Here is a 20,528-nt window from a genome sequence, read left to right as displayed (position 1 = left end):
TCTCATATGTTTTTCTAAAACTGACACTTTTACACGGATAGATAAAAAAGAAAAAAACAAATTGTAGGGTAAGTGGGGGTAATTTCGACTTCCTAAGCAATTCGCCTAATATTTCCAAATTAATACGGTCTAAATGAAAAAAGTCCCATTGTACACGAAGCTATGTTGGTTTTCTTTTTTCAATCAATAATATTTAATCATATGTCAAGCTTCAAACTACCAAATATATAATAAATCAAAAGCGATGATTTTTGGACATTAACATTCTATGTGGGGTGATTTGGACAGTCTGTGGAGTGATTTGAGCATGTGTGTGTTTCATTAAAAGAACATACTTATGTTTATGTTAAGTAACTTAGAATAAAATTTCAATCAGCAGCTGTGTTCTGGGATTGATACCAGGTATCTTGGCCAGGAGCCAGACCAGAAAAATTTCGTTGAGATCATGCAATTCCTTTTTCGACGGCTAAATTTTATTGTTGAAAAGCATGGCGTTACCCAACATATAGCATACCTTAGATATTCGGAAACAATGATTGTTGCATGTGACATTTTAGACGCTCCATAAATGCACCAAATCAATCTCTTCTGGCTGAGCGAGTTTTGAGATTGAACGAATGAGTAAACTTATTTTTTTCATCCAATTCAAATGCTATTTCCCGGGAATCATGTGACGTCAAACCATATAGCTGATTTTGAAGGTCGAGCATATGATTGACCATCTCCAGTTCCTGCTGAGATTAAAAAAGGTTCTATGTGATTTTTCGGATGCGGTCGACGAATTTGGCATGACTTTCTTCAGATTAGATATTCGGTGACAATGATTGTTGTAAATGACATTTTAGGCGCTTCATGAATGCGCCAAATCAATCTCTTCTGGCTAAGCGAGTTTTGAGATTGAACGGATGAGTAAACTTATTTTTTCTACCAATTCAAATGCTATTTCCCGGAAATCATGTGACGTCAAACCATATAGCTGATTTTGCAGGTCGAGAATATGATTGATCATCTCCAGTTCCTGCTGAGGTTTAAAAAAAAGGTTCTATGTGATTTTTCGGAGGCGGCCGACGAATTTTGCATGACTTTCTTCAGTGTTGTTCGAGCATTTTCAAAGAAAATCCGTCCTTGATGGTCTGGATTGCTCTTTCAATCCTTCGTCAATCAATGTTGTTTGCTCATCATCTTTTTGCAATTCCGCAGCATCTGGAATCAATTAGACCAAAGAAAAGTTTCAACCTGTATGACCAATTCACCCCACATAAACCTGTCCATATCACCCCACACAGCATGCAAAGATTAAAATGCAATTTATTTCATTCATTAGTATCAAATTTATAGCTTCGCTGCATCAAATGGCTCCTCTTATGTAGACGACCAGAACTTTACTGCACAATACATGAAAAGTTTGTTTAATCAGCCGAAAAAACCTTCAAACCACCATCGACTTTTCATTTTCTTACAATCAAAGTGCTTGCTCTGTCATGTCACCGTTTCCTTCCAACTTGGAAATTTTATCAATGATCAATGTTTTTTTTACGTTAGGCACATACGGTTTAACAATAAAAGAAGATGACATTATAAAAAAATCCATGTAGAGTCGTACTTTCCGAGATAAGGGAGGTGTCCAGATCACCCCCTATGTCCAAATCACTCCACTTACCCTACAAATTGCCTCGTTCATCAAGTTATCGATAACGCAAGAAAAATGCTTGTAACACTTCTGAAGCTTTATAGCATATGCCACAAAAGCTCATAATTCCAAGCAAAAGTAGGTACGACGTCATCACTGCGCAAAGCTTAACAGCGTAAGGTCGTAGTCGTTTTCAATCAAGACTTTTAGTAACAGTATGTAACAGGTAGAAAAATATTATGAACATGTTTTTTTCACATATTCTACAAGCGGAAAACAGAATTTTTAGTCATTTTTTGCAAAATCAGTTGATTCAATATGTATATAGGGTGGCCACAAATCGTTTGTTTTATGGTTCCCGCTGTAAAAATATCGTTGATTTTTCACTATTCTATTCACTGTTCTTGTAAAAATTGTAATAATTATATTATTGACGCCATCCAATGTCATTATACTCATGGCAAATAAAGTTATAGGAGTAAAAGGTGAGTCGGCAATCATTGCGACACTTTAGGTTGATTTATGAATCGGCTATAGTAATCGAAATAAAACCAATTTTTTACAGTAATCAAGTATAGCGCAATTTCACCCAAATCAGCTGGTCGCTGACCCGACCCTCTTCGTTTTTTTTGGAACTTTGTACATTTGCTGGCAACTACCCAACATCACAATTACCATATGGCCAGTTTTGATTACGAGAGTATTTTATAAGGGCGTAGGCAGAAACATTGAACCTTTTTTTCATAAAATGGTAACTCGAAATCAAGATGTCTAATTAAAATATTATGTACGGTAAATTCGTTGGGGGATTATGGAGCCTCTAGAGAAAAATAAAATTTTAAATACACCGTTAAAAATCTTATTCAAAAATCGGGTTTAATATTAAAAACTTTTATATCTTTTTTAAGCACCCTCCCCCTTTTTGATATTTTTCAATATATTTTTATAAGAAAAACAGAATTTGACATAAAAAACAGAACAACAATTCGAGATAACATTAACAAACATTATTTCCATTATATTGGGGAGAAAGTGATCCATTATTTTTTCGGTAGCTGGCTTTAGTGATCAATATCTCGCTTAATATCTATCATACAATTTCAATTTTAGGCTCGTCGTAAAGGTGACATTTGACAAAAAAAATCTCTTGCAGTTTTTTGTTTGATCCATTCAGTTGTGAGTTACAGAGTGTTAACCCCTTCACGTATAACGTCGAACCTCACTCGTCGTCTATCGATGTGAAATGGATACATGCTTCAGGCGTGTGATGATGCAGGACTGCTGCGTTCGTAAGTAAGATACACACACTCAGCAGAGTATCGAAACGACTCACTGTGCTCGTGTTTGGGCCCTGTTGTTGGAAATGAAATCGTACGGCAAGGGGTTAACAATGGAGGTCAATATAAAGAAAACTCTATATATTTTACGCTTTTTCTTTTATGAAGGCAAAAATGCAAGCCAGGCCGCTGAAATTGTGAATGGTGTTTATGGTGTCGATACTGCAAAAGCAATTTAATTTATTTTCAATTTTATTTAAAGTTTATCTTTATTTTTTTTTTAATTTAAAAAAAAAATTTAAAATTGTTTTTAATTTTTTTTAAGGTACGATACGCTAAATTCAGATCTCTACTGTCAACGAATGGACCGTTTGAAGCTAGCGATTGGCCAGAAACGTCCAGAATTAGCCAACAGAACAACGCAAGACAACGAAACGGTGTACATTTGACCCAAATCGGACAATCCGAAGCACATTAAAAATAGTTTTGAATTTCATCTAAAAAAAATAGGATTACTTTTTCTTCAACCTAATATAAAATTGATCATTTCCTGATAACAGTTAGTCTGAAAAATTAAATTCTATTTTTGAGTTAGGTTTTTTAAGGATTTATTTTTCCTAATTAGATCATTGATTTTCAAACAACTTTTTTTTCCCAAAATATATATTTTATTAAGGCACATGTGGCGTTAGCCCGACGGGGCCGGGAGTCCAATATTTTGACAATTTTTGTCTTACAACTATGTTAGTAATATGTAACCGATTACTCGCGGTTGGCTCGAGGTTAGTATTACAAGTGTTCTCATAATTGGTATGATGCAGTCTTCGATGCTCTGTACGTGTGCCCGACACGGGATACTTTCTATTGGGATACAGCTGACCATTAATCAGCAACGCCCCCCTAGTCTGTACCCCATATCTAGCGTGGTGCGTCTTTCTCGACTCGAGGAATCCAGGATAGAATGGTCACTAGCCGGCGCAATCATCAGCTCGTGTAGAGTTGTCATGAGCGGTACAACCTTGTCAAACATATTTTAATCAGACACCTGAATTTCGAGTTCTGAAATTTTTTGAAAGAGAGATCAAAAATTTTGAATACACCTTTTTAAAAAAAATAAGTCAAAATTCAAATTAATCATATTATAAAGAAAGTTGTGATTTTAGGTAGCTTCGATCATGAGTACCAAGTTTCAATAAAATCTAAGAGGGTCCTGTCAAATTTTACTGTTTTTTGACTGATCTGACGTAGAATTGCTCTATAAAGATAATTCCGGTTGAATGAAAAAAATCCCCTCTTGTCTTCGATGGTGAATATTTAATGAAATAAGGATCGGACATAAAACCTATAGTAAGTTTTGAAAACTCTAAATAAGTCATTACAATGGCCATATTTTTCTTCGGCGAAAAAAATATTCGAGTTTTCCATCTCTTCCATCAAAACTAATCTTTCTTAAAAACAAGAAATCTACTGAAATTTTGCAAATATTGTGAATTTTACAATCTAATGTATTTATATCTGTTTAACCAAAGTTTTGAGAAAGTTGTACTGGGAGTAAAATGTAACTGAACGAAAGGGTTTTACGATCAAAATTTGGTCGAATTAAACGCATTGATGTATTTTTAAATCGTATATTTTAAGAAACCTCGAAACTCCTATTTTGTAGATGTGTTTGTGCATAATGATACTTCTATTTTGATTATGGTATTTGATCTTCAGTTATCAAAATGTTTCTTGACTGGAGAAACGCAACATTTTGCATCGATCATTAAAACTAATTGGAAATGGAAATGGACTAATTTCGGATGGATAAAAAACTACAAAACATAATTAAAATTTTCCTTAAATCCTACGTTTATTAGGTCTTCTACAAAAATGCTTCGACGCCCTATCATGGCGAAAATATTTCGATTCTTTTCCAGCTCCACCCCGGAGCAAGGAAGTTGGATATCGTGAGCCACATTGTGTCTGTCCGATGGTTCCCGGAATAAAACGCTGCAGAAAACGACTGCAACAGAAACTACCACCTAGAAAAAGTGTAGTAGGCTAGAAACATTGTAGCGTTCTGTCTTGAACCAAGGCGCCTAGAAGTATGTCCTAAGGTGAAGCCGTTTCGTCACTAAGTTGGTTAGGGGAGCGGTATATGAAAACAGTACGGAAGAAAGCAGAAGGGGAATTATTTGCTTGAAGCGTGAAAGAGACAGACTGATCAGGAGCGAGCTTCGGCACTAGAGTATTGTGTTTTGTTTACAAACAAAACACAGTAGACTTCCAAGATGGCTGAAGAGTGGTTTTAGCAAGTTGGCCCACCTTAGGATATACTTCTAGGCGCCTTGGTCTTGAACAACGTGTGCGGACTTTCCTGAAGCCACACGATTGTTCCGTTCTTTTCTGGCAGGACTGCCGCCAAGGGAAAAAAATCCATGGAGTGGTATACCACTTGACAGATGATGGCCAAGGACAAGAGCCTTCTCGATTCGCTAGAGTTTCGCCCAATCGAGAAATACTGGTCCATTATCAAGCGGAACTTGTAGAAGGTCCATAATACGTAAGCGAGAAGCAATTTGAGGTAACGGGAGTTCTGCATCGAATAATGTGGAGAAGATGGCTGCAAAAAGAAAAAGACCTGGCAATTTGGATTCGATTTGGAGCTAAATAAAAGGTCTTTCTATGTGTTAGGTATACGATGAACGTAAGGTGGTGTTACGTTAGTGGGAGTGAGAGGTGGTTCCAAAATCTGTATTTTTATCGTTACGTAATTTGTGCACGGCGCCTAAACTACAGAAATTAAAGCAATTCGGATTTGTCAACTGGAAGAATCTTCTACGATCTTTACATCACATAACACTGTTATCTTTGTGCTTGAAAAGAATACTGTGATGTCTCTAGAATTTTATTAGATTTCTTATATTTGTTTAATATTCGCTGATCTAACTTCGAAGGTTTTTTATTCAGGATAAGATAGTGCATCAATATCTCCAAATGGCTGCCCAGAAATTAAAACCAATCTGTATTGAAAATAGTTCAAAGTAATACGTGCCTAATAACTACAGCAGCAGCGTTGAGTTGAAAACTAGAAGTGGGTTATATCTTTGATATAACCGCAAAATGGACGTAGGTCTAACGTTGACTTAGCAATAAATAAGTAACAAGCATATGAATCTTAGACATTTCATCTTTCGAATAAAGTGATTATCATATCACATCGTTTAGTCAGAAAAGAGTTTTTAACGCTAAAAGGGATTTCGTTAAATGTTCCGTTGGGTCCGACTGCAGAGGAGGAATGGAATTGAAAAACGACAAACGGGAGAAAGAGATGTTGGAGGTTGAAAGGAGATTGGCAGAAAATATCTGCATTTTATCTTTCGAATAATGTGATTATCATGCCACTTCGTTTTGCCTGAAAGAGATAATTAATGCTCAAAGGAGGGATCGAGTCCTCCGAGGAAATACCCAACGCAAATTAGAATCGACTATCAATTGCGGCATTCGTACACAAACAATTTTATAACGCAGGTTTCATCAAAGTGATTTCTTCGATATGGTGAAATATCCACTATCATATATTTCGTATCCGTCATTATCAAATTCATAGTCAATGGCTCGACACTACCATTTTCACTAAATGCTTCTTTCAGTTCAGCCTGCAAGAACTTTTGTGAACTCTAATCCATAAATTTGGGTTCCCTGAAAAGGCCGTTGATTATATGCCAAAGTACTAAGATATTAAAGCGGAAGCGCAGCTGTTTAAGCACGCTCTCCTCGGATATGATGGGCCAGCTGGATGTCCTTGGGCATGATGTGACGCGTTTTGCGTGGCTTAGCACACAAATTGGTATCTTCGAATAGGCCTCCTGCAGTGCCATAATCGCGGAAATTTGGAAGCGCAAGTCGGTTTTCAAGTCCTAGTCAATTCCACAAACCAAACGCTGCAAAAAGGTAGCTTGCGGATCAGCAATTCGGTAGACTTCTGATAGCGACGAATTTCACGCCTTGAAGTCCGGCGCAACTCTCTCGTTTTCGAAACTTTGTACTTACACCCCGGTACAGAAATGAAAGACGTAGTCCTACGTCAAAAGTAAATCTGTTGAGTCTAATGATGAGATTTGACTACGCAAATAGTGATCATGTCCCATGCAATAATCTGCATAATCTTATGCACCAATAGTTGAATGAATTGATATATGGACGGAAGTTTCACTGGTTTGTACTATCATACGATAAGCATGACGATGTACGTGTTAAGTGGATTGTCACATACCATTGAAAATATCTCATAGTCTTGGAGATCGCATGTTTATTATTGGAAATGGTTTATATTGTCACATCCCTTGTTAGAATTCGAATGGGACTGGAATAAAGACTGCTGTATGTATACAAGTACTCATAAATGTTTAGAAAGTTCAAAGCTGACTGGTTGATTTACTTTTTGTTTCAGTTCCAGTGATTTTTCCCTAAATTGATATGGTTGAATTTCCTACAATAAACCCATAAAAAACGCGAGTTCAGTGAATCACCTGAGAAACCTTTTTCAGTTTTAGTTAGGGAAATGAGGTAACTTTATCATTTCAATCAAAATATATTGCAAAATTGAGTCATTCAAAATTATGCTTTGCAAGTAAAGTATTGTGCATTGTTATACTTTATTTCACCAGTTCCGAACACTATATCCGTGACGAACTTATCTAAGCTATCATTGAAAAAGGATCGTTGGTGATCGATATACATTAGGGTGCCAATGAAAATGGTCATCTCGAATTTCAAAAAGTTATCCCATAAAAAATGTTCACCACCTCAAAAAAAAACCCTATGCAAAACATCAGCTCAATCGGACTTAAGGGAGAGTGGCGCAAAGCGGTCGAAGTTTGAAGTTTTTGAAAATCGAAAAATCACCCAAAGGGCGAGTAAAGGAAATCGGGGTTTTCGAAAAAAAAAATTTGATGCCAAATGCCTTAAAATTACTTGCCAATAAAAATAGTTATCTCGATTTTTCATTCGGAACATGCTACGAAATGTTGATTTGCACGATCATATACCCTATGCAAAATATTAGCTCATTCGGACTTCATTTACAGGTGTCATAAACGTTAAAATTTGAATTCAAAAAACGAAAAATTACCGAAAATCGAGATTTTCAAAAAAAAAAGTTTGCTGCCAAATGTATTAAACTTGCATTAGTCGTCGAGATTCACAGTTAGCTCGAATTTTTTGTCAAAAAAAAATTTTGACAAAAAAATTTTTGGTTGTTTTTCTGCCTGAAAAATCGATTTTTGACAAAAAAATTTGTTTGAGATAATTGTAAATCTCGACGTGTTATGTAATATCAAGACATTTGCATTGAAAATTTTATTTTAAAAACCCCGATTTCCGGTGATTTTTCGGTTTTCAAAAAACTCAAATTTTAACGTCTGCGATACCAGTAAATAGTGCAACTCAACATTTCGTAACAAGTTCCGAATGAAAAATTGAGATAACTATTTTTATTGGCACCAAAACCATACTTTTCGTTTCGTACTTCGGAAAAAAGTCTGGCAATTTTTTTTCCGAGATTACACTAGATCTCGACGTTTCATGTAATTTTAAGACATTGGCATCAAAATTTTTACTATTTTTAATGGCATCCAAAACCATACTTTTCATTTTTTCTCATGCATTCATTGGCACCCTAATATACATACAGACCGAATTTTAGTTCGCAAAAGGTGTTCAACTGTGTAATAACCAGCACTTTCGCTCAAAATGTTTTGCCTCAGTTTTTGAATATTAAGGGTTCATTTTATTCTTTAGCAGTGTAGATTCAAATTACCCACACAAGATATAGTTCAAGGATTTCTCGAGCTTTGTTTACTGCTGGCCTCTGCCTACGACAAGAAGATCAAGGTGAAGCGTAAGCAGCCAGATAAAAATCTGGATCATGGTCACGCGAAAGCGAAAGGTGACTTGCTCCTGACGCATCTCGATTCGAATTAAAGTTCATTTTGTATACGACAATTATCCGTCCTTCCTCTCATGATGATACATACTTTTTATGGAAAATGTGTACCGTTCTGAATCGTATCTCAGACACTCTGTAATAATAACTTCTTAAATGTCCTTAAATGTCTTAATGTCCTGATGATATAACTATAAAATGAATATCACAATTAATTCTTTAGAGTACCATTTAGTTATATCATCAGGACATTAAGCATTTCAAGTTATTATTACAAAGTGTCCGAAATATGATTCGGAACGGTGTGTGTTAACTGGAGCAAGTATAACAACTATTTGGGGGAAGTTGGCTGAAGACGGAAGTAAGAGATTACCCAACATTCCTTCCACATGCTTGAAACACAAACCTGGAAAGGTCTAGGGCGTTTTCTTTTTGTTTATTTCCGAACTAAAATGAATAAGCAATGTCGTGACACCGCCGTTTAAACAATTGATCGAGCACGAGCTGACACACGCCAAGTGAACTGGATCGTGAGTTTCTTCATTCTCGCTGAATTTCAATTCAAGAATGGAAGAAAGAGAAAGTTACCACATTTTATTACTCGATTTCGTTTATTAGTCAACATTTAAATGCATTGTTTCAATCAACATAATCATTTGCGAATGCCGGGGGTCTTACTTCTGAATAAACGGGCACCTGGTGAGGACCCGAAGTGGTGTGGTATCCGGGGTGCTGTACGGGGCGTACTTGTTCTCGTACCTCCACCTCTTGCTCAGTTTCGATTGGTCGAGAAACTATAATTCGTCGAATATTGACTGTCCTGCTGGAATCGGTAGCATCGCGCGGGGCAGGAGTTGCAGACAGCACACGACCCCGAACGTACGCGTCGATCACGCTGCCCGACGTGCCGCTGTTTGGACTAAAACCAACCTCGGAAATGGAATCCCTCTCGGAAAGTAATCGAATAAATTGTTCCTGATTGGCACGAGCCTGGTCAGGTGAAACGTTGCTCGAAACTATTACCCTTGGAGAAGAAACTGTCGTTTCAGTGTAGCCAGTGTTCCGGGATGCCGACGATTGCTGATCTCGGGATTCTGCTGGATTGTTATTTTCATTGGCAAAACGTGCGTTTATTGTTGGATTTGGCACATTAGTTGAAGTCGCCACTTCTGGTTCAATGGTAGAAGATCGAGGAGTTTTATTGTCGAACTCGTTCGATAAACTTTGATGGGTCGCCTCAGTAGCGTAACTGATGGCAATATCCCCACGTTTCGGTGAATCTTCAACGGTGTAGTTGTTATATGTTCGATATTTAGCGGTTGAATCAATTGTTGTATAGTGATATGGGTTTTCAGTGGAGGAGGATGCTCGGCCACCACTGCGTGCGTCGATAACTATTGTGTCATCATAATCGAGAGTACTACTATCTGTACTTGTTGAAGGTATATAAGAGGGGTGTGGAGTTGTAACTACAGGTACAGACACATGCGGAGGTTTAATGGTGGTCACAGGAATAGCATTTGTCGGAATGTACACAGGTTGAACATGATTCACGTAGATTGGAGTTTGTGGTGTAACTGTAGGATGCGGAACTTGTCCTGTATTACTTGTGTGAATGATCACAGGATGCGGTTGAGCCGTTGGAGTATTATACACTGGTATCTGATGAAACTCGTACGGATATTGTGCGACTGGAGTATTATGTACCGGTTGCTGATTGTATAAAGGATGTTGAGGAGTCTCCGGGGTATTATATACTGGCGGCTGGGTGTATACGGGATGCTGCTGTGCAGTTCCAGGTCTTTGCGTCACCGTCGTTGTTTGAGTAATTATAGTATGGCCACCTTCTTGTCCATTGTTCGAATGAGCAAATTGATGATCATCTGGTTGTCTTCCGATTCCGGTTTCAGTTTGAGATAAAGGCTGTTCCAGTTCTATCAAAGCATTGCCAACCGGACGAATAATAACACGTTCTTCTATATCATAAAATTGGTTGTGAATGGCGGGCCTCCTTACTTTGTATTTGCGAGATCTTATTACAGGCAACGGAGTTTGAGTGTTCGTAACACCGTGCTGTTCGTAACCGTGCTGTTGCGTGATTGTTTTGGTAACCGTAGTAGTAACTGGGGGTACGTGTGCTTTCGGTGTCACAGGTTTTACTGGTGTCGGTGGAATTATGGGTACTGTGGGTGTCACATGTTCGATAGGTATGTGAACGGGCACGGTAGTTACTGTTGGAATGTAAGTTGGTTGGATATCCGGCGGATGAAATTGTGTAATTACTGGATGTATTGGTTGGGGCTTAAACACCACTGTAGGTGGTCGTTGAACGGCTCCATATATTACTGGCGTTACGGCTGCATGATTGTAGGTATAGAAAGGATGTGAGGCTACCGATACAGGTGCTTCTGGTAGGTTATACGAGTAAACAGATGGAGTCCCTGCTACTTGGTAGGCATGGATGGGAAGTTGTTGTCCCTGGATGTAGTTGGCCGATCGATACCTCACCGGACCAGCCAATAATCCAGCCTGAGCATGCGTTTTTCCATTGATGTAGGCTATTCCTGCTGGATTTGCGTATGGTAGTTGGACGGCAACATGTCCTGTAGAACCCAGTTCAAAGCACAAATATAGCGACAAAACTCGTAACAACATTCTGGAGTAAAAGAGAACAGAAAAAAAGAAACAAACTTATTTATCAAATCCCAAGAAAAAAAATTAGTTATGAGACGAATTGACGAATTGACGAAGTATTTTCTGTCGTTTGGTGAAGAATTCAGACTAACGGGTCAAATGGTTATATAGTGTTCGTTGAAGATGGACATGTAAAGATGGTGCGTAAATGCAAGACATAGTAAAACGAACAAAAGTGTTGCTTGGAGATATCTTGATTTTGTTTCTATTTGATACTTTCGACTACTTCTGAAAAATCAAACTCTGTTCATCCAATAATTGAAATGGTATTAAGGGGGTATTCTAGTCTACAAATTAGAAAAAAAACTCCTAAACTTGTTTTCTTCATATCTCTTAAGTTAAGACAATCAAGAATACATAAACGCTTTTTTCCCGAAACTAATTTTATCTAGTTTCGATATCTCAAACTCTACTGAATTGATTAATTCCAGGTTTGATGTGAATAAATCTTTATACATCTCTCTATCGCATGATTTTTTTTCTTCTAAATTTGTACTGAACCGATTTATTCCAAATTTGATGTGAATTTTATACATCTTTAACTCTCTATCGCATGAATCAATAAAAAATTATAATTCACTAATTTCATTATTTAAAAAAAATTGAAAATGTCACATAAAAAGTGCAAAAAAATATTTATTTTTTTAAACGGCTGCCATTTAGTAAATTTTGTTTTATAATTTTGAATATATTTTTTCTATTTAGTTCTTGTTGTATTGTTAAAAGATGATTCATTTGAATGAAATAATTGATAGTAAAAATATTCCTTGATTTATTTGTTCAGAGCTCCAAAAACTGTTAGAAATTCGTGCCTTTTCACTACTGAAAAACTACTTAAAACTACTGAAAAAATTAAAGCACGATTCATGTTATCTAAACTTCAAGAACTTACCCTGCCACGCTTTGCTGTGGCAAATTTTGAAATGAACAACGAAATAAAACATAGAAGTTTCATCTTTCAAACTTTTGAGTGCACAATATTTTTTGTTTTTCCATTGTTTGCATAGATACAATGGCTATCTAGTTTTCCGATTGATCTTCTGCATTATTGATTGTGATTGCGAACGCCAATCGAATAGAAACAGATTGATTTGAAATATCATCAGACAAAATTTTAAATAGTTCACGATTTTTCCAACACTCAAACACAAAAGAAATGTGTTGCTATCACATAGAATACATAGAATAGGGATACCATCTGGTCGGAGTTGAAAATCAGGACACCTGTCACAGTTACGATTGTGACCAAACCATTGTGATTATCTGAGATATAAATAAATAAAACCACGTGGAATTTATTTATTTAACTTATTTCTTGGGCGATCAATGCGGTGAAAATACTCCGTAGATGATGGCTTCTGCCTTTTTACGAGCACTGGAGATTTTTTGGCGGTTTCAGAGTCATCAAACATCGAGTGCAATAGTATCGAAGTGCAAGCCACAGATATGAAACGCAAGAGCTGCTTTTACAACCCAAATTTTCTGAGTGGCTCGATTTATTCACCACATAGTTCAGCATTGATTTGGAAGTGGATGCCAATCGAATATTCCGGCAATGTTTCGGTGTTTGGATATGCTTTTCCTAATCAGATCTGACTGTAATGTTTCATTGTCGATTTCAAACTTCTGTTCCAGCAAATTGACTAAATCTAAATACCGCTACAAGTCACCGACACTTATGAATCACATATGCAGCGTTGGCCTCATAATCCTAAAGTTATTTTGTGAAAAAGGGGTACTTCTGGCGCAATAACTTGGAATATCGAGAAACAAAAACATCACCATGGCCAGTGAAACTGAATCTCTAAATTAAAATAGTTAAAACATCTCGTGGAAGATCCAACTGCTACTCTTTATATGCTCACAAAACTTTGGTCTTCTACAAAAAAGGTTTTACTCAAAAACATAATACACTGAAAATAGTTCTGATTCTGCAACAAAATTGTATCTCTCATGAAAATCAGGACATGTCCTGATGGTAACCCTACATATACATGAACTGATGGAAATCACTTAGTGCTATTCTGACAAAGCTCCTATCTGTAGTATATGGCGAGTTACTATCCAGGTGTGTAAAATGGCGTTGTCTCGATGAAATAAAATTGATCAAAGTTGGGTTCACCAACCTAATATTGGAACTGTTTCTCAAATGTGAATAATCATAGGATATGGGTTACATTCAATAATAGGAGACATATCAAATGAGGATGGTACCGAAAAATAGGGTCCTCACTAAAAAAAAATCAAATATTATCTCTCTTCAAAAGTTGTGAGTTAAAGATGCGAAATTTAATGGGGTAAAAATCCATTAACAATTATTTTTCAGTTGTCAGAAATATTCCCTGTGAATTTTGTTTTAAGCCAACACGTACTACCATTCTAGTCTTGATATTCTAGCGTTACGATAGTTTACAGAGTATCAGTATCTCTGTACTTCAACATTCTCACATATTTTATTTTCGAAAACTGGGATAAGTGTTCGGCTGTTTGTGTTTGTGTTATATTTTTTAAAACTCATAATTTTCTGATCAAATGTGCTTGAGATTATCCTTACCCTAAGGAATAACGTTGTGAGAAACTAAAAACCATGTAAGCAAAAACACGCAAGAAAAATTATTCGCCCAGATATACCCGAATATGCTCAATACCAAATTGTTGTATACTACGCCGTTTCTGTTACTTTGTCGAATGTAGACATTGCATACAGTTGTTATTTACTTGATGACTGGAAAGAAGCAATTTGGTCAGATGAGACTAAAATTATGCTTTTTGGATCCGATCGTATCGAAATGGAGTTCGATGGCATCGTGTGGCTTCGGTGAACTCGAATTCATAGAAAAGTCGAAATTGTGGAGTGACCAGCACAATAGACAATAGCCCAATAGAACATTTATAGTCTATTTTGAAAGTAAAATTTCTAGAAAATAATCCAACAAGCTTTCAACAACTACGGCAAGTAATGGTAACTAAGACTAAGGTAAGGTAAGGTAAAAAGATTGGCGGGTAATGTCGGAGACATAACCGAAGAGACGTAGGAATCCTTTTGGTCGGAATCATTTGAGGAGCACAAATTGGATCAATCAAAACGAGGCAAGTAGTGCGTTTGGACAATGCTTGACATTTTACAATTATTCGATTGTTTATCTCAAGAAAAATAAAATTTTATTCATTGTGATAGACGCGTAGAAATATTTCCTATCAATTGAAGTGAACATCTTTGCGATCTATGAGGAATACTCGAGTTATAATCGTTCGAAATCATTCATTTTTTCCCACATGTTCGGTGCCTAGATTTTTTTTTACCATCTATAACTTCCGGCTAAACGTAGTACTACGTCAAAAAACGCACCAGAAAATACAACTAAGCTTGTTGTATCAATGCCCGAGCGACGTCAAGCTGTCTTTCATGCTAAGGATGGTGACATAAAATATCAAATGGATATCCGAAATAAAGTGAATATACATGTTTTTTTTTTGTTTTTTTTTTCACGATCATCTGATCTCAAAAATTGATCAAAGTTACATGCCTATGATTCGAATTTATCTTCACAGATACAACAGCAAACCAACCAATTTACCAAGAAAATCCTAACAAAGTACTATTTGGAAATGACGAAACTTGAGACGGCGTAGTTCCACCAAGAACATTGATGCTATCCGAGAAGGAGAAAAGGATATGTGACTATTTCTGTACACTGCAATATTCAATCCCAGATCCACTTTTCAAAACCAATCTACTGTCAAACAACGAAGCTTTGATTTTAAAACCTTATATCACATCAAGACATTTATTTACAATGTATTAAAATGCAAGAGGCGACATATACTCAATGATTAAATGCCATCCAGTCCTCACGGAGCCCATGAGTTTTTTTTACCTATGATTTTTTCTTATACCAAGTACAATTATCTTTGTTAAAATTAACTAATTTTTTTGGAATAAGTTTAAAAAGCGTGGGATAAATTAGTGTACCGCTCTATTCTGCTCTTCCAACAGGCGATGTTTAAAAAGCTGGTTGAAATGTTTTTGGAACTATTACGAAAATAGCTATCGTACACGTGACTGTACATATTTATAAAATTCAAAAAAATAAAATTCAGAAATGGCAAATTTAATTACCGTATTGAAAATTTTAAATTGAATTAAACACAAGTTGGTACAAATGAACGCTACAAATAATTCAGGAAAAATATTTTCCAAACATTTACTATGTTTTTACATACTACAACAAAAACTTTTGATGATATCACATATTGCTACATCAGTCCAAACGTTGGAATCTTTCAGGATTGATCTTGATCTTCATATCCATTTACAGTGCACTTGTTGTTCACAGTATAGTTCCGGTGATCCTCACATCATTCGAGCATACCGGGTTCACACACAACTATTCCAACAATTTCACTATCAGCCGTTAATACGACAATCCGAGCGAAACTTACTTGATGCCGTGCTTAACACATCGAATAAACAATGTGCAGGACGTTTGGAACGCGAGCAACTACACTGTACTGATTATCGCAGCATAATACACACTGCTTTTTATAGATTCGCACCTTTTGTGCTCAGGGAGGATCACTAAATGCTAACAATGAGCGCAGGCCAAAAGCACACCAGAAATGCGTCTTCGAACTTGTGCACGTCGCCCTCGAAGGCCATGAGAATTCCATATTTCAAACTCCTCCGAGCTCTGGTCGTACGGAGAAACGTCATGTAGTAAGCAATTTGAAAATTTTACTCTCATTGAATACTATCTAGGCATGGAAAACGCATGATACAAGGATACGCGCTTCGTGCGTTCACGTGATTACATAAAGACAAAGCCACATGCTCCTTAAATCGCCTATAGTGCCTGTGATGAGTAAGTTGCATTGAATGTATCGAAACTATTTGTTGGTTGCTCGTACCTTCGAGTCCTAGGGACTCCATCAGTCGAATGTATAGTGGACAATCACAACTCAATTAATCATGAAGTGCAAATTTGCACTGATATTTACAGACAGGACAATTGTTTCGATATCCACATTTTATCCAAGCATAAATTGGGAAAAATAACACAGCTGATATATTAAACACTTTAAAAACTATTTGTTTTATATTCAGATAATTGTCCGTCAGCGGTCTACGTAATTCTTTCTTCACTGTAGAAATTATTTGTGATCAATTCCATTGATTATTTTCTGCCACTTATGAAGACTTAGTGAAGACAGTTCATGTGTTAGAGGCATGGTGTGGATTTATTTAAATTTTTAAAATAAATCTTTTTTTTTTGTATTATAGTGACTTTTCACACTTTTGGCTGGTTCGTTTTCAATTTTTGGAAGAATGTCGGGAGCGAGAATTGAACTCGTGACCTTCAGCGTGAGAGGTACGGATGTTACCACTACTTCAGATCGACTCCACTTAATCGACATAGTAAATCTGTGGTTTATTGCCGAAAAACTTTTTCAAGTGATTTTCGGCAACTCTTATGTTGACCAATGTTTTGGTATCAAGATAGTACTGCAAAAATCGAAGCAAATGGTAGCCACACGACGCGGCTTTACGGTGGATGCATCAATGCAACCAAGCTCCGTTTTGCGCGTCACCGAAGATTTGTGGTAGAGATGGGCGTACGCTCGTTCTGATGTTCTGACGGCTCAAATGAGCGGCTCATTTGAGCCGTCAGAACATCAGAACGAGCGTACGATCCACGGTTCTTTACAAATAAACCACGGTTCAAAAAGAGCTGCGGTTCAAAAGAGTCTCGGCTCAAAAAAGAGCCGTGATTCAAGAGGGCCTTGGCTCAAAACAGAGGTGCTGTTCAAAAAAGTCTTGGCTCAAAGAAGAGCCGCGGTTCAAAAGAGTCTTGGCTAAAAATAGAGCCGCGGTTCAAAATAGAACCACGGTTCGAAAGAGTCTCGGCTCAGAAAAAGAGCCGCGGCTAAAACAAGAGCCGCGGTTCAAAAAGTCTCGGCCGTGGCTCAAAAGGATATTGGCTCAAAGACGAGCCGCGGTTCAAAAGAGTCTTGGCCCAAAATAGAGCCGCGGTTCGAAAAAAAAGGCACGGTTCAAAAGAGTCTCGGCTCAAAAAAAGAGCCGCGGTTGAAAAAAGTCTTGGCTCAAAAAAGAGTCTCAGTTCAAAAAAGAGCCTCGGTTCATAAAAGAACCGTGGTTCATGGAAGAACCGTGACATAGTTGCAGTTATTTTCGTTATTTGCGAGAAATGCAAATCCAAAATGGCGGTAGCCACAAAATGGCAATTTTTTTTCCAAAACCCTATCAATACGAGTATCAAATGAAAGATCTTGACTAATGGAAACACAGTTAAATGCAAATCCAAAATGGCCGCTACTACAAAATGGTGATGTGTATATTTTTTCAAAACCACATCAATATGGGTATCAAATAAAAGGTATTTACTAGTAGAACACAGTTATGTGTGTAAAATGCAAATCCAAAATGGAAATATTTTTTTTCTGCACATCAATGTGGGTATCAAATGATAGGTCTTGACTAGTAGAACACATTTATTTGCGAAAAATGCAAATCCAAAATGACCGCTACCATAAAATGGTGATGATTTTTTTTCAAAATCACATCAATGTGAATATCAAATGAAAGGTCTTGACTAGTAAAACACAGGTATTTTTGGAAAATGCAAATCCAAAAAGGCCGCCACCACAAAGTAGCGATGCATATTTTTCTTCAAAATCACATCGATATGGATATAAAATGAACGGCTTGACTAGTAAAATCAAATGAGCCGGCTCGTTTCAATGAACGAGCGGATCTGAGCCGCTCACTGAAATGAACCGTTTTGCCCATCTCTAGTTTACAGTGTCTACAAGATTATATTTGTTTTGTGCTCGTCAGTTATTTTCATCTATTAACGTAAATGATTTTGGTTTGTCCAGTCCAAAAAATTAATCTTGGTTTGTCCACTTTTTGAATGCTCTAGTTCGGCGCACCAGTGTCAAATTAGGTATTCAAATGTTTCAAAACATATAAATAAAATTGGGTTTTTTCCTAATTTACAGTAGTTTTATAGGATATTTTCACGGATTCACATGTTTTAAAGATTTATAATTTGTCCGATTCACTGATGTTGGATTGTCCACACAATTACTATGGCAACTGCAGTTTGTTTGTTTTGTTTTGCTGTTCTTTGCGCGAGTCAGAAATAAAATTTCTCTGTGTTGAATGCTGTCCACCTTTAAAATGTTCAAGAAAAGGCAATATTCTGAAGAAAGCCTAAATTCTGAAAAAAGCCTAAATTCTCAAGAAAGCCTAAATTATGAATGGATCAATATGATGACAGTAAACTCAAGCAATGGAAAATGCAACATCGACTTGAAAATTCGATTTTTTTCATTCAAAACTTGTGATTTCTAAAACCGGACAAACCATGATCATTTTTCGGACAAACTATGATCATAATTTCTTTTTGAAGAAAATCGTTAAAAAACATAAAAAGTCGAACAATCTGAACGCCTTATGGCATAATTAGCAACTAGAGACTTGGGGCTTTTCAACAAACCTAAACTCGTTTTGATTACATGTGATTTTGAAGAAATATCGATTTAACATAATTTACCTTACTTATACAATTGAGGATGTATGTCATTTCAAGCCAACTGGTCGTACATTCGCAGCGAAAAACAGGTGGTCGGTTCGGGACCATGGAAGGAGAGGGGAGTCGGTTAAGGACCACAACTTTTTAAAGTGTCGGACAAAGGGACTTCCGATTTGGCCTCTGTTTTCCACTTTTTCAATACTCATGAACAACTTCGAATAGTAGGAAACATAGTTAACAAGTTAAGTGTCACAGTTTTATAGGGACATCGTTTCTTATTGTAGTGGAAGGTATTTTTGTTCGGAATGAAATGCTTATAAGCTTATATGCTTATATTAGTTACCTTTATTATTATATATTATACTGTCAATCACCGGTGACTGACGTGGCAGTCAACGTGTTAAAGAGTTATACTATTCCACATCAAATCAGTCGATCGATGACCCGACCCTCTCCGTTTTTTTGGAATCTTGTACATATTCTGGCAACTACCCAAAATCACAATTTGCACGACAATTTCACAATTTTAAATAACGACTGATTTTTTATAAGAACGTGTGCTGAAACATTTTTTTTTTCAAAAAATCGAAATCAGGATATCAGAATAAAATTTTATGTACAGCAAAATTATTGGAGAATATTTGAAACTATTAAGGAAGAATAACATTTTTAATATTTGAAAGTTTTTAACATTAAATTAAATTTTTGAGTAAGACTTTTTAACAGTGTATTGAAATGTTATTTATCCTAAAAAGTTCAATAATTGTCCAATTCATCTAGGTTTCGAGTTACGATTTTTTGTATAAAAGTTGAATGTTCCTTCATACGCTATTTAAAAAAAACCAGTCGTAATTAAAATTGGTCATATAATGATGAAAATTGTATTTTAGGTAGTCGCCATCCAAGAAGTTTAAAAAAAATGGAGAGGGTCGCGCAAAATCTGTTTTCGACTGAGTTGAGGCGGAATTGCAACAAAAAACAAGAATTTTATGTGATGAATGATCGTTGAAATTTAGGGGGTCGGGTCAGGGCTACCTTCTCCTAGGCCTTCCTAGAATTCGTCAGTGGGTGGCAGCCTTTGTTCTTCTATTTTCATCCTGGCTTTCACATTATTTGAACACCTTACGGAGGTATCGTTTTTTTTTATTGATAAATATAGTTTCCATGTTGATATATATTTGTTCGTGTATACACCTCACTTTCAGTTTTTTACTGAGTTATTCGCCGTTTCCACTATCCGGTGATCTTGCGGTAATCGGCGAAAATCGGAGTTCTACTGTACCAAGGTATCGACCAGAACGGTTTTATTTGTCCTAAATTGGATTATTACTAGAAAAATCCTTCAATTTCATGCAACAATAAAGGCATTTCTCGGGGAATTAAGACATTAAACAAAATTTTATTTTTTGTGATTTTGGTAACAATGCAAACATTATCCACAC

At 36.5% G+C, this 20,528-nt stretch overlaps 1 protein-coding gene across 1 annotated transcript; it reads right to left on the bottom strand.

Moving 5' to 3' along the window:
* Positions 1 to 9,428: 9,428 nt before the first annotated feature.
* On the bottom strand, positions 9,429 to 16,046 carry LOC129777677 (uncharacterized). Its single transcript, XM_055784095.1, has 2 exons — positions 15,974 to 16,046; positions 9,429 to 11,492 (listed from the first exon to the last, which is right to left on the bottom strand). The coding sequence occupies exon 2, from the start codon at positions 11,489 to 11,491 to the stop codon at positions 9,476 to 9,478; it is 2,016 nt and encodes a 671-aa protein (XP_055640070.1). The 5' UTR covers position 11,492; positions 15,974 to 16,046; the 3' UTR covers positions 9,429 to 9,475.
* Between the last annotated feature and the right edge of the window lie 4,482 nt (positions 16,047 to 20,528).

The sequence above is a fragment of the Toxorhynchites rutilus genome, chromosome 3 (genome assembly GCF_029784135.1).
Source record: "Toxorhynchites rutilus septentrionalis strain SRP chromosome 3, ASM2978413v1, whole genome shotgun sequence".
Classification (NCBI taxonomy): Eukaryota; Metazoa; Arthropoda; class Insecta; order Diptera; family Culicidae; genus Toxorhynchites; species Toxorhynchites rutilus.
This window is presented reverse-complemented; position numbering and strand designations above follow the sequence as displayed.